Source organism: Merops nubicus, unplaced genomic scaffold, assembly GCF_000691845.1.
Source record: "Merops nubicus isolate BGI_N331 unplaced genomic scaffold, ASM69184v1 scaffold13302, whole genome shotgun sequence".
Classification (NCBI taxonomy): Eukaryota; Metazoa; Chordata; class Aves; order Coraciiformes; family Meropidae; genus Merops; species Merops nubicus.
This window is the reverse complement of record NW_008591633.1, coordinates 3,487-15,156: the sequence shown is the minus strand read 5'-3', so window position 1 is coordinate 15,156 and position 11,670 is coordinate 3,487. Positions and strand designations below refer to the sequence as shown.

The 11,670-nt window shown below is 45.4% G+C and overlaps 1 protein-coding gene across 1 annotated transcript in view; it reads left to right on the top strand.

The window, feature by feature from the left end:
* Positions 1–2,018: 2,018 nt before the first annotated feature.
* LOC103782560 (PDZ and LIM domain protein 1-like) overlaps positions 2,019–11,670 on the top strand; it is a gene marked incomplete at both ends in the record, with an annotated part of 10,728 nt that continues 1,076 nt past the window's right edge. Inside the window, one exon of the mRNA XM_008950330.1 lies at positions 2,019–2,103. Coding sequence (XP_008948578.1) covers positions 2,019–2,103 — 85 coding nt within the window. The remainder of the gene's footprint in view (positions 2,104–11,670) is intronic.

Genomic DNA, 11,670 nt, shown 5'->3' with positions numbered 1-11,670 from the left:
GTCTTCAAGTGCAGAATACAGCCATCCTAGATATGGCTGTGACTTTGTCAGGCTTGATAGCCACGACCTGGGTAAAATGGGTGTTTCCAAAGACACCTGAAAGCACAGGCTGCCAAAAGCAAAGAGGGAATGGCTGTTTTATATACTCACCTGGGGTATGTTGTGCACCCAGTAATGGCAGCTGTTGAGACAAGATGATAATCCAATTGGCATGGATCTGACCCCATGCAGCTGTTATACTCACATGGGTTAGCCTGTGCATGGCCCAGCTTGCCAGATGCCAGGGCTGGGGTGGTGTATGCTGTTGCACAGCAGCTGAGCCTGCAGGGTGGAATGGCCGGGAGGCAAAGGTTTGCTCTGTCTGAGTGCTTGTGAAGGATGATGTGGGGTGTGACTTGTCTCTTGGCACTTTCCTGTGGAAGGAGGTACAGCACAGCCGACTTCATTCAGCACCTTCTGTGCAAACTCCAGACCTTAGTAAATGCAATATCAGGTCAATAAATTTCTCCCCTTCCCCGAGCAAGAATGCTGCTTCCTGTCTGCTCCCATTGAGCTACATTACAAACATAATTCTTAAAGTACTATTTACTTAAATTTCTGAAATATACATGTGCATCAGAGTTAAGTTTAAAAAATGTCCTGACACTGGAGGGTTAAGAATGCTGCTTCCTGTCTGCTCCCATTGAGCTACATTACAAACATAATTCTTAAAGTACTATTTCCTTAAACTTCTGAAATATACATGTGCATCATAGTTTAAAAAATGTCCTGACATTGGAGGGTTTCTAGAGGAATGGTGTAGACCAGATTGAATTTATGGTGGGTAGGTCTATACCCTGTTTCTCCATTCTTGTCAGTTTTATAAGCCTTTCCTGTTTAAAGTCTTTTTAGTTATCCAGTTAATTCTCAGCGAAAGCATTTTTGTTTTGCGAACTAAGTACTTAAATTGTAGCTGGCCCTGGACCCACAAATATCTGGGAAGTGCATCCATCTGCAGTCGCAGATTCTACAAAGGACTGCTGTCAAAACAGGACATGGTTTTCAAGACTGAGCAACTCTTCAGATGAGTTATCTGGTTACTGCGTGGTGCGATGTTTAGCGTTGCACAACAGTTTTCATTCAGCGGTAATGCAGCCACTCATTCCACACTATTAAAACTTGGTTTAGGAAAAGTGGCACTGTTTAGCCCATCTGAGAACTGCTGTCTGTACTTCTGAGAAAGGTAGCATGCTTCACATGAAGTATCTCAAGCAAATCTAAGCACTCTACTTCTTCCTCAGCAGTTTGTCTGTTTTTCTTTGGGACACAGCAAAACTCCAGAACAACAGTGGTAAATGCAGTTGGTTTTGGTCACAGATTTTGACTGTTTTGGGATGCTGTGAGTAATTGGGTCAGACCACAGACCCAACAACAAAGGTTATGTAGATTTTCTCTGACACATTGTTATTTCAGTACTTGGTCACATTGCAGACTTGGACCCTTTGTTTGTTGTTTTCATAATTTCCAAAAGCCTCTGTCATGGATCCCACTGTATAAATGAAGTAAATAAGAAGAAAATTCCAGAGGGGGGAAAAAAAGTTTAGAACAATGTTATCTCTGTATAGTCAATACAGACAAGAATCCATCCTCTTCCTGGCTTCACATAAAAGCTGAAACACCAGTAATTGGAATTGTCCCACTTAAATTAAGTAATCTGCATCTCCAAGAGATCTCCAGCTTCTATTGGTGACCAGCAACTCTACTGGCTGTATTGGAACCCATGCTTGATGTGTTGCTAGTGGAGTCCCAAGGATAAGCCAGGACAGTCATTACTGAGATCCTGTCTTTCTCCAAGAACTCCTACAAAATAACTAAGACATCCAAATTATGTGCCTAAAATGAGGCTAAGTTCCTTCTGGTGTGGATAGTGCTATATACAAAATACTGGGGATGGATTTTTTAAATTTAAATTCAAGTCTTTTAGTAACAATGATGCTCAGTAGTGAAAACAGATTAACTGTTTGAAGTTTGTGTTGCAGAACAGAGTCAAAAGTCTGGTCACCACTTGTAAATGAAGAGGGAAAGACACACCCTTATAAGATGAATCTGGCCTCTCAGCCTCAGGTAAGTAATGGAGTATTTGCATGCTCTTGTTCCTGCTTATGCTTATCTGACTTTGGAGCAGTTTTTGGCCTGATGGTCCAAGGAGCTGAGCATGGCACTGTGCTGGTCACATTGGGATGGTGCTGTTCCCCATACCTTGTAGAAATCATGTGGTCCATAGAAATCTTCAGAGACAGACTCCCTCCCTCACGGTTAGAAGCCTGCTGCTGTGGAGAGCTAGTTGGATACCTGGCCAAGGGCAAACTGCTTGGATCAGAGGCATTGTCTCCCTCTATCTGCATGCTCATGCCTATCATAGGGCACAGAAGGTGCTGTCGGGGTGTGGCTCAATAAAGCATTGCTATTGTTGCTAAACCTGTTGATTTTCATAGATAAGAAAGGTCTTAAGAGGTGAGGAAAATTATTCACCTAGTGTTTCTGTTGGGGTTGGTTTTGTTGTCTTCTGTTTTCCTCTAGTAGTAGGTTCTTGCTAGCAGTCTAGCCATGAAGAAAACGGACACACTAGCCTTTATCTGTGGAGCAGATCTTGCAACCCCTGTCTAGGAGGTTGGTTTTGTAACCTTTTGGCAGCCTTGCTTCATTGGTCTGCTGTCTCTGTCAGGTAAATGTAGTATTAACAGTGACCTGTGCAAGAGCATTGCCTGGGCTAGGTTAAGAGGAGTATGCTGCATGAATCTACAATGACTGCCCTAAAATAAATCGTATTTCTCTGTATTTTCATTGGGGCAGTGACAGGGATTCTGGCCCTAGTACACATCTTGTGCGAGTCTTTCTAGCAAAGTAAGTACAGATTAAAACTGGCTTGACTCTGCAATTGTTAGTATGTCTGTGTTGGAAAAGATCTGAACCTGAAGTAGCACGTGGGCAGCAACACTGTGCCCAGACCTTGGCTGTGCTCCCTTTTACGCCTAGCTGCTGTGTGTTACTTGGCTCAAGAGTGTGGTGTGGTGTCCTACAGCTATTTCATAACTCAGCCAAGGCATAGTGTGTGACCTGAGCCATTTGGACTGAGGTTGGGCTGGGGCTGTGCAGTGACTCCTGGCTCTCACGCTGTTAAGCTGAGATCTGGTCTGTCTCCTGCTGCCCAGGCTCTGAAGGTGTTCTGCTGCAAATCTTGAGACTTGGGGGCTCTCTTACCAAAGGAGTGAGGTGGAGTCTGCACTGAGACTTTGCTGTAAGGCTGCAGAGAGCTATTGTTTAATTCATCAGGAGACTCAGTCCTGGAGACCAAGTCGTTAACTTGGACATTAACCAGAATTTAGCTTAATGCCCCAGAATTAAACATGGGGCACTACACATGCTGGGCAGGAGTTTAACACAGCTCACTAAGCTTAGCTAAATGCAGCAAGAAACGTGCTGCTGCAGCCCTCCTGTCACTAGCTGCACCACCACACTTTCTCCCCAAGTCCAGCCTATGTCACTGGATAGACATCCACTGTTGGTCAAGTGTTAAGTCAGTATTGGGCAAATATTTTAATTAACTGATGCCATCTCTTACCTAAACTCATTTGCTGCTTTAACCCTAACTAATGGCTCTTCTGTGGTTGGCTGCCCTCCGTGTGGAGTGTATATGAGTCAGCCCTGGAATGTTTTGGGAGCCTGCTACAACTCAGTCCCTCCCACCACTGTTTTTTTACTAACCTTAATTCTAGTCTCTAATTTAAGTCACACTCTCCTTTTTAAAGTCCAAGTAAGGGGCATCACAGAGGTCAGACTGCAGGGTTGGGCAGTGATCTTGGTGGTGGAGTGCATCCCCTTCTAAATGCTAATCCTGGTCCTAACTCTACTGATATTATAAAGATGCTGATGCTGCAAGTTCATAAGTCTGGCACAACTGATTTTGATACCAACCTGTAACCAACTTCACCAGGAGACTTTGGTGAGAAACTGGCTGCAGAAAGCTTCCTGCTGTAAACCTTGCCTCTAAGCAGTGACTCTAGTCTTAAATCTTGCACTAGGAAACAACTGTTGCCTGCAAATTAGGTTTTGACCCCTTGTGGTGGTGATACTAGAAGAATTTTATTTCTTGGTGTAAAAGGAACTTTAAAGCCCTTGCCAGAAGTCTTGTCTTTCTTCATTTCTTTAATGTGAAGCCAAATAAGTCATTTGTAGTGGACTATATGAATGGTGCTTGCTGTTTTTTCAAAGCATGGACCTTTCGTTTAAAGGGCTTTGCCCACTGCATATTCAAGCAGAGGAATTTAGCAGTGTGAGGGAACATGTATGTCTCATGTTTCTAAACTACAAACTCCTATTTACCTGTCCTGCATAACACTGTGTGCACATCCTAGTGCATTATGCTAAGGAAGAGGGTCATGAACACCATCGAGTTTTAAGAGTCGTGTTGTTTGTTTTGAGAAGTCTTGTCTTTCTTCATTTCTTTAACATGAAGCCAAATAAGTCATTTGTAGTGGACTATTTGAATGGTGCTTGCTGTTTTTTCAAAGCATGGACCTTTCGTTTAAAGGGCTTTGCCCACTGCATATTCAAGCAGAGGAATTTAGAAACATGAGACATACATGTTCCCTCACACTGCTAAACTACAAACTCCTAGTTACCTGTCCTGCATAACACTGTGCACATCCTAGTCCATTGTGCTAAGGAAGAGGATCATGAACACCATCAAGTTTTAAGAGTAGTGTTGTTTTGTTTTGGGGTTTTTTTGGTTGTGTGTTTGGGGTTTTTTGTTTCTTTTTTTAAATACACACCCATTTCCTTTTTCAGTAGTAGACTGCAGCAAGTGAGGCTTGTGGCAAGGTCTGTGTGCTTGGAGCATGATGTCAGTGGAGCATGCTGACTCCTGCCAGAGCTGTGGCATCGGCCAAGTCACTCTGGGGCTGTATCTTTGCAGCATCACCAGATTTCAGCTAGGCCTGCTGCAAATCATCAGCAAAATGCAGAAGATGCTGTGCCTACATATACTAGCATGGCAAATGGCTATGACTTTTACCACAGATGTTGATCTCATTTTTTCCAACAGGATTGGCAGAAGTTGAGTGGAGCCCAATCTTTGAAGGCAGTGCTGTCTGAGCTGTTCAGTTTTTTTTTAACTCACTTGCCAATGAAAACAATATTTGCTTTCTTTGGCAACAGTCTTGTGCAGTACACTTATTAATTCACTTACTAAAGAAAACAGGACATACTGAGTCTAAGTGGTTCGTTTAAGTCCTGCTCCAGGATTCTCTGAAGATGTTTTGAACTGGTTTTGCTCACAGCCCTTTGAATGCAGAAACATAATCATGCATGTGAATACACTTACTTCAGCCTCAAAAAAAAAAAAGTATTAAAATATTTGACTTAGAAATGGACAAGGATTTGAGTAAGTTTTCACCCTTCTTAAACTTGTATAGTTTGATGTTGCCTCTAACTTTAACATCCTAACTGAAATTTCTCACAACACTTGTCCATCTTCTTTTCCTCTTCCCATTTTATTCATACAGTTAAATAACTAGATCTCTGCAAAAGATCTTGCAAGAGAAATTTATTTTCCATTTGTCTGAAGAACTGTTTAAGTAGTGATCTAAAAATCTGTAACTAGTCAAACACTTCTTACCCCCTTTGAAACAGACTTTTTTTGTTTACTTCTGTAATCCTTTTGGAGGCTGATACTTGGTGAAATGCTTTATCATCTTGTGAAAGTATTTTTCCATACTTGGAATGCAAGTTCAAGATATTGAGAAAATAAAAAGGCATTCTAAAACCTCCCATGCATGTCCTGAGTGGTCTAAGCTGACCTTTGCCCATGAAAGAGCCTGCAGCCTTATTATTTCATTACCATTATCTTTATCCTTCTAAATTAATTTAAACTGAGGCAAGAGTGATGACAAACTCACATTTCATCAAGAGGTGTAGCAGCTAGTCAGTGGTGATGGCTCAGCAGTTGAGCCAACTTTGTTTTGTGTGACCATGGCAACGTTAAGGGAAGGAAATGACAGTCATGTTGGTATATTTATACACTTATTTCACTTGCACTTCTTGCCCACATCCTAAGGGTGATTGCTCAGTGTAATTTTCCCACCAACAGCTTTTCCTCACTGCAGTGGGAAAGATTAAAATGACACATACCCCTCTCCCTTCCACTTAACATTTATTGAGAAAAATGATCTCAGCAAGAGAGAGCAAGTTACTAGGTGACTTAAGGCAATTTTAATGCTTATGATACTGAGCAAAAAGCAGCATAACTTTTGGACTCTGCCATGCTCTCTGGTGACCCCTGGGCCAGGTGTTAAGGTCCTGACCCATGCGCTGGTGTGTGTGGCTGTGTTGCTCCTTAGTAAGGTGAACAATAAAACTCTTTATCCCTCAACTTGTGCTGCGTCTCATCAGACCTGAGCTCTGTGGGAGGAGGTTTGTCCTTGTTTTTTTTCCTCTTCTCTCCTGTATTTGTAGGACACTGAGATGAATAGGGCCTAAGTCTCTGAGCGGAGTGTGCTCATGTAGGGAATGAAATGAGAGACCAGCTTTGACACTGGAAGAGTCTTCAAAAACCTTGTCTGGTTCCCTGAAGGCCACATGCTCCAGTTGCAGTGAGGCAGAAGTATTAACATCACTCCTCAAGAAGGTCGGTGAAAACTCTTGGTTCGAGATGGATAGGTCAGAGGATACAGGCTTTCAAACATGAGGATGTTTGGGTTTGTGGGGTGAGTTCTCTCTATTTCTCACTAAGGAAAAACAAAAATCTTCAGACAAGCAGCTGGAAAAGCTCTGAAGCTCTCAAGGTATTTGTGGCATGACAGGGACAGACAGCCACTTCTGTCTTCCCAAGGCTTCTTGAGAGTGCCTGTCCCATCCTTGTCCTCAGAGCGATGTCATTGTTTCCGTCTTGTGTGTTTTATCTCCTTGGATACGGAGAAGGCAGAGGCTATAGAAACTGGGTGTGTGCCTGGATTGGCCTTTGATAAGGCCATGCATGTGTGGGCAATGCATGAGGTGATAGGCATGTAAAGTATCAGCGCTGAGTTTCAGACAAAGGAGCTGTGCTGGCATATCGTGACCTGCTCTTCTTGGTTAAAAGGCGTTACCACATGGATATGGAATGTGTCAGGGACGTGGAGGGAGAGGATGTGGGAACCCAGCCTTGTTGTTTTACCCCCCTCTACAATAACAAAACCCCAAACCTTTCCTCATTTCTAATCAGATTTCAAAGCGTTGCATAAGATCTTTCCATAGCTGAAAACCCCCCAACAGTAACAGGGAGAGGTGAAAGTCAAGGCATTTCTTAATACTTGTGATCACAGCTGAGGAAACGCAGTATAGAGTTTGCCATGGAGACATCCTCTCTGAGCTGTTGCTGCATGTTTGGCACAAGCAGCCTCCACCCTGGCTGGGCATGAGCACAAGCACAGGCTTCACTCCCTGGGCAGCCTGGCAAGGGTGAAGATGGGGCAGGGGGCTGGCTGCTGGTCTCCACTCTCCTCCCCTGCCTGCGGAACCACAGCGCTCTCGTTTGCTGAGGCTTGGTCAGGGGCCCGTTTTCTTAGAGCTCAGTAAACATTTATGCCGAGAGTTGTTTAATCTTGTTTGCTTTTGGCGTGGCTCTTGTGGTGTGTAATCCAGGATTGCCTGCCCTGAGCCTCTGGGCTCTGACTTGGGATGCCAAAACATCCCACGTTTCTGGGATCTGGTTGGGGCAGTGGGTTTTGCTGGCTTGCTCAGCTGCTTCAGGGGCCTGTGTGGCCATGGGGGCTTCCACTTCTTGCTGCAAGTGCAGAGCCAGGGTGTTAATTTTTTTAGTTTGTAACGTGAGGTTGGGGTGAATTCCCTGACTACCAAGCTTCAGCCAATGTCTAAATCACAACTCTACACCTGAAACTAGGTTTTGGTGGCTTCAGGCAGCTCCCAGCCCCATACTCCACCACCCTTTTCTCCAGGGGTTGTGGCGAGGTGGCTTGGGAAGGGACAGGGAGCAGGCAGGGGAGTGGGGGTGCAGTGGCAGCAGGGCAGTGGCCAGCACCTCTGAGGCTCCAGACCTAATGGCTGCTTTCAGGCTGTGCTACAAGGAGAGAAAAACCTTGGTTAGGGGAGAGGCTGCCCCTCGCATCTTGGTTTGGTTTATTTAGTCAGTACAGAAAGCCTCCAGGTTTTTCCTGTTCCTGGTGGTGGTGAGGTCAGTGCAGCCAGGATGGCCTTGGATGCATGGGCGTCACCACGCAGTGGATGGGACCCGAGAGCCCAGCCTCACCTCAGACTGCCCCCATCCTGCACGAGGGCATGTGGGGGCATCCAGGGGGATCCATGCCCCTGCTGCATGGGATGTGCCTCAGCTCAGCAGATGGAGGTGGCATATCCTGGGCGAGCTGTCCATCATCCAACTGTTAAACTGAGAGATGACTATTTCCCTGAAGTCCCATGCTCCGATTCTTGCACCAAGCAGGTCCTACAGTGGTAGTGATGTCCACCTCTGGTGCGTGGCAAGGCTGCATCTGCCCGTGCCAGGAGCCACTGGCTGACCCTGGCCACGAAGGTGGTGGCTTACGTAGCTGTGAGCATTTCACAGGCAGGGTTTCAGCATTGCTGAGCGTTGGCCTGGTGTGAGCAGAAGGAGAGGGAGGAAGGGGCCATTGTTTTCCCAGATAATTCCCCATGACGCAGCCTGCAGCCGGGGCAGTAGGAAATGCTGATCTGCTTCCTGCCCTGGCATGGGGAAGTTTTCCCCGTCCCCACAGCCTGGCACCACAGCTAGCAGCTCCCCTGGGAGGGCCAGGGTAACAGGGAAAGCCCCCTGGCACCTCTAAAGCCACTTGGAGACTGTTCATATAGAGGAGATAATGTGAGGTAGGGAGGGGGCTTTTGGCAGAAATACTTAATTTTGGAAGTGAAGCAAGGTGAAACCTCTCTGTGTTCAGAAGCAATCCTCTGGCAGAGAAGTTTAGGAGTTGCTGATCCATTTTTAGCTTGGGCTAGTCACCCTGCCAGCCCCTCTGGAGACACACCTTTGCAAAGGAAGGAGGAAGGGGAGTGAGGCTGGTATCTGTGCAGACAAAGCAATTTAACTATCATGGTGGGAAAATATTGCTCTTGAATCTCCTGACTGGAGGCTTGGGAGCTTCCATACCCCAGCCTCAGACCAAAGTGAGTGCTGCTGATACCCCTGCTGGCTGCTGACCACAGCCCACTGCAGGACAGGCCCAGTGTGGGGGCACTGAGGCAGTGCCATGGCTCACAGGAAGGGTGAGGCAGGCACTTCCCAATCTGGCTGCAGATGCCAACTGAAGGGATGTCTGGAAAGATCTAATATAGTCACACTCCTCTGTACTACTGACAAAGGCAGAGTGGGTCGTGGATGCTTGGATAAGAGCATGTCTTTGTGTCTGACAGACAGCTCTCCCTCTGCAAGCAGGCTGTTGCTTACTGCTCATGCAGTCCGTGCCCCAGCCAGGGATGCTGCTTGATGCTCCTTGCCCCTGTGTCCTTGTGCTGGTCCTGGGAACCTCACAGCCTTAGAGCTGCTGCAAGCCCCAGACATCTCAACTGCATAAGCCAAGGGCTGCCCACACACAAGTACGCAGGATAGTGTTAGTTTTGTATGTTTTTCAGTTGCCTGCTGGTGGACAAGTTTTTTGGGAGTGTCACATTTCTGTTTGTTTGTTTTTTTTTCCCCCCCCAGTATTGTCAGAGACTCTCACATAAACACACGATTCCAGGAGCTGCAGCTTTAACAAAACTGCTGCACAGCATAGGGCCTGGATTGGCAGTTTTGGCAGATCCCTAGGTAAATACATTTAACAGTGAGAACGTGTTATCTTTTGATCTTGGGATCATGAAAGCACTTGTTCTTTGCAAATTCCTTCTACAGCTCAAGCATAAGGAGTAACATGGTGTGACAGGAAGTGCTGGAGAATTTGGATCATCCAAATGCCCTTTATAATGTTACTGGTCTTGTAATGTTTGTCTATAGACTCCCAGGTTATGTGCCTTCTATGTTGTTCTCCAGATGGAATTTTTCTAATCTTATCTTCAGATATCACCTTCTGCTTCAGTATCTCTATTTAACCTGTTAAAAACTTCCTTCTAGTCGGTGGACTTTATCCACATGAGAGCTACTACAGATGTCCTGACACTTTTGAAAGCTTCATTTATGGTGTTGGATGCTATTACACAGCAGAAACCCTACCTGGTGGCCAAAAGTAGACCAAAAAAAATTCTCGTGTGCCTTCTGTGCCTGAGTGCCTCTTGCAGTTCTTCTTGGAGTCAAGACACTAATGTGGTTTTAGTCTCTCTCCTCCATCTGTCCATTTTCTCAGCACTTGTAGGAACTTAAACTACCTTGAGGCCTCCATCACTGTCAAACTGATTTGGGCTTGGCTTATGGATTCAAAGGTCCTTAGTGGGGGTGGGAATGTGCCTACGTGCACGTGGAGTATGTAATTAAGCCACCTTACTTCCTTCGGAAACCAAAATTTTAAAGTACTCTAAATTACTTCCCTTTCTCTAATTCTTGATTAATGCTTAAATGTTTCCTCAGGACAGGTTGTGACATGATTTCAGCTTTGAGTCTATTTGAACTAAGGGTATAACCTCTTTAGCCAAAAACTTGTGCCTCTATCTTTGACTGAGCTGACTATCTATGAGGAGGCCTGAAACCCTCTCCTACTTGTGGCCTCTGAGGGGTGGAGTAGTGTCTGTGTTTAATGCTGATACAAGATCACTGATACTTTTCCCCATGGTGCGATATGCAGGCTGAAGTAATTTCTTTTTTGCTTAAATCCATTTTCTGCCATGGGAAAAACTATTTTTATTAACACTATTATGTGCTTTGAATGAGATTGCAACAAAGGGAGATTAGCTAATTACCCCCGGGCCTTTCTTCCTTTGGCTTGTGGGAAAGCTTCATGGCTGAGGTCCATAGGCATTGGCCAGGAAGCCATGGGAGAGCAGTCCTGCCACCCCACACGTGAACATCCTGAGCTACCCCACTGATTTCAAATGACTTGTAACTCCTGAGTACGTCTGGATCCACATCCCTCTTCTCTGAGGGATTCTATGCTGTGCTTGAGGCCATAAATAGCATCTGAGTGCCATGAAGTGAGATGACTCCCATCTGTCAGTCTGGGAATGCTAGCCAGCTGCCTAAGGAAGTCTGGGGACATAAAAACAATTTAAAGAAAAATCTGTAGGGGAATTTAGTCATGCTTGTTTCTGGTGAGTGTTTATCCTGTAACTATAGCTCTATCAAACAAATGCTGTGAGGTGTCCAAAGGGTGGTGAAGGCTCACTTCATTGCTGTAGCAGTGCCTGTATGGAGTGGGAGGGGGATCCAGTTGTGTTAATTAATTAGAGCTGGGAACCGTGGGCCCAGCGTGTTTAGAAGGGCTCATTTCATCCTGTGCCATTGGATGTTAGCCTTGATTGAAGCCATGCCCAATCTCTACAGCTGGCTGAAACATTTCAAACTGCACATTTTCATGCTGTCTAGTCCTGGGTATTTCAGCTGCCTCTCCGAATGTTAGTCCTTTCTTATGCCTGCTCGAGTGAGGCCCTGTTGTACTTTCTCCTTGCTTTGGTCAAATGTCTTCTCTGGGAAGAAACAAGCCCTGAATGTTGTTATCTCTGCCCCAAGGCTGCTAA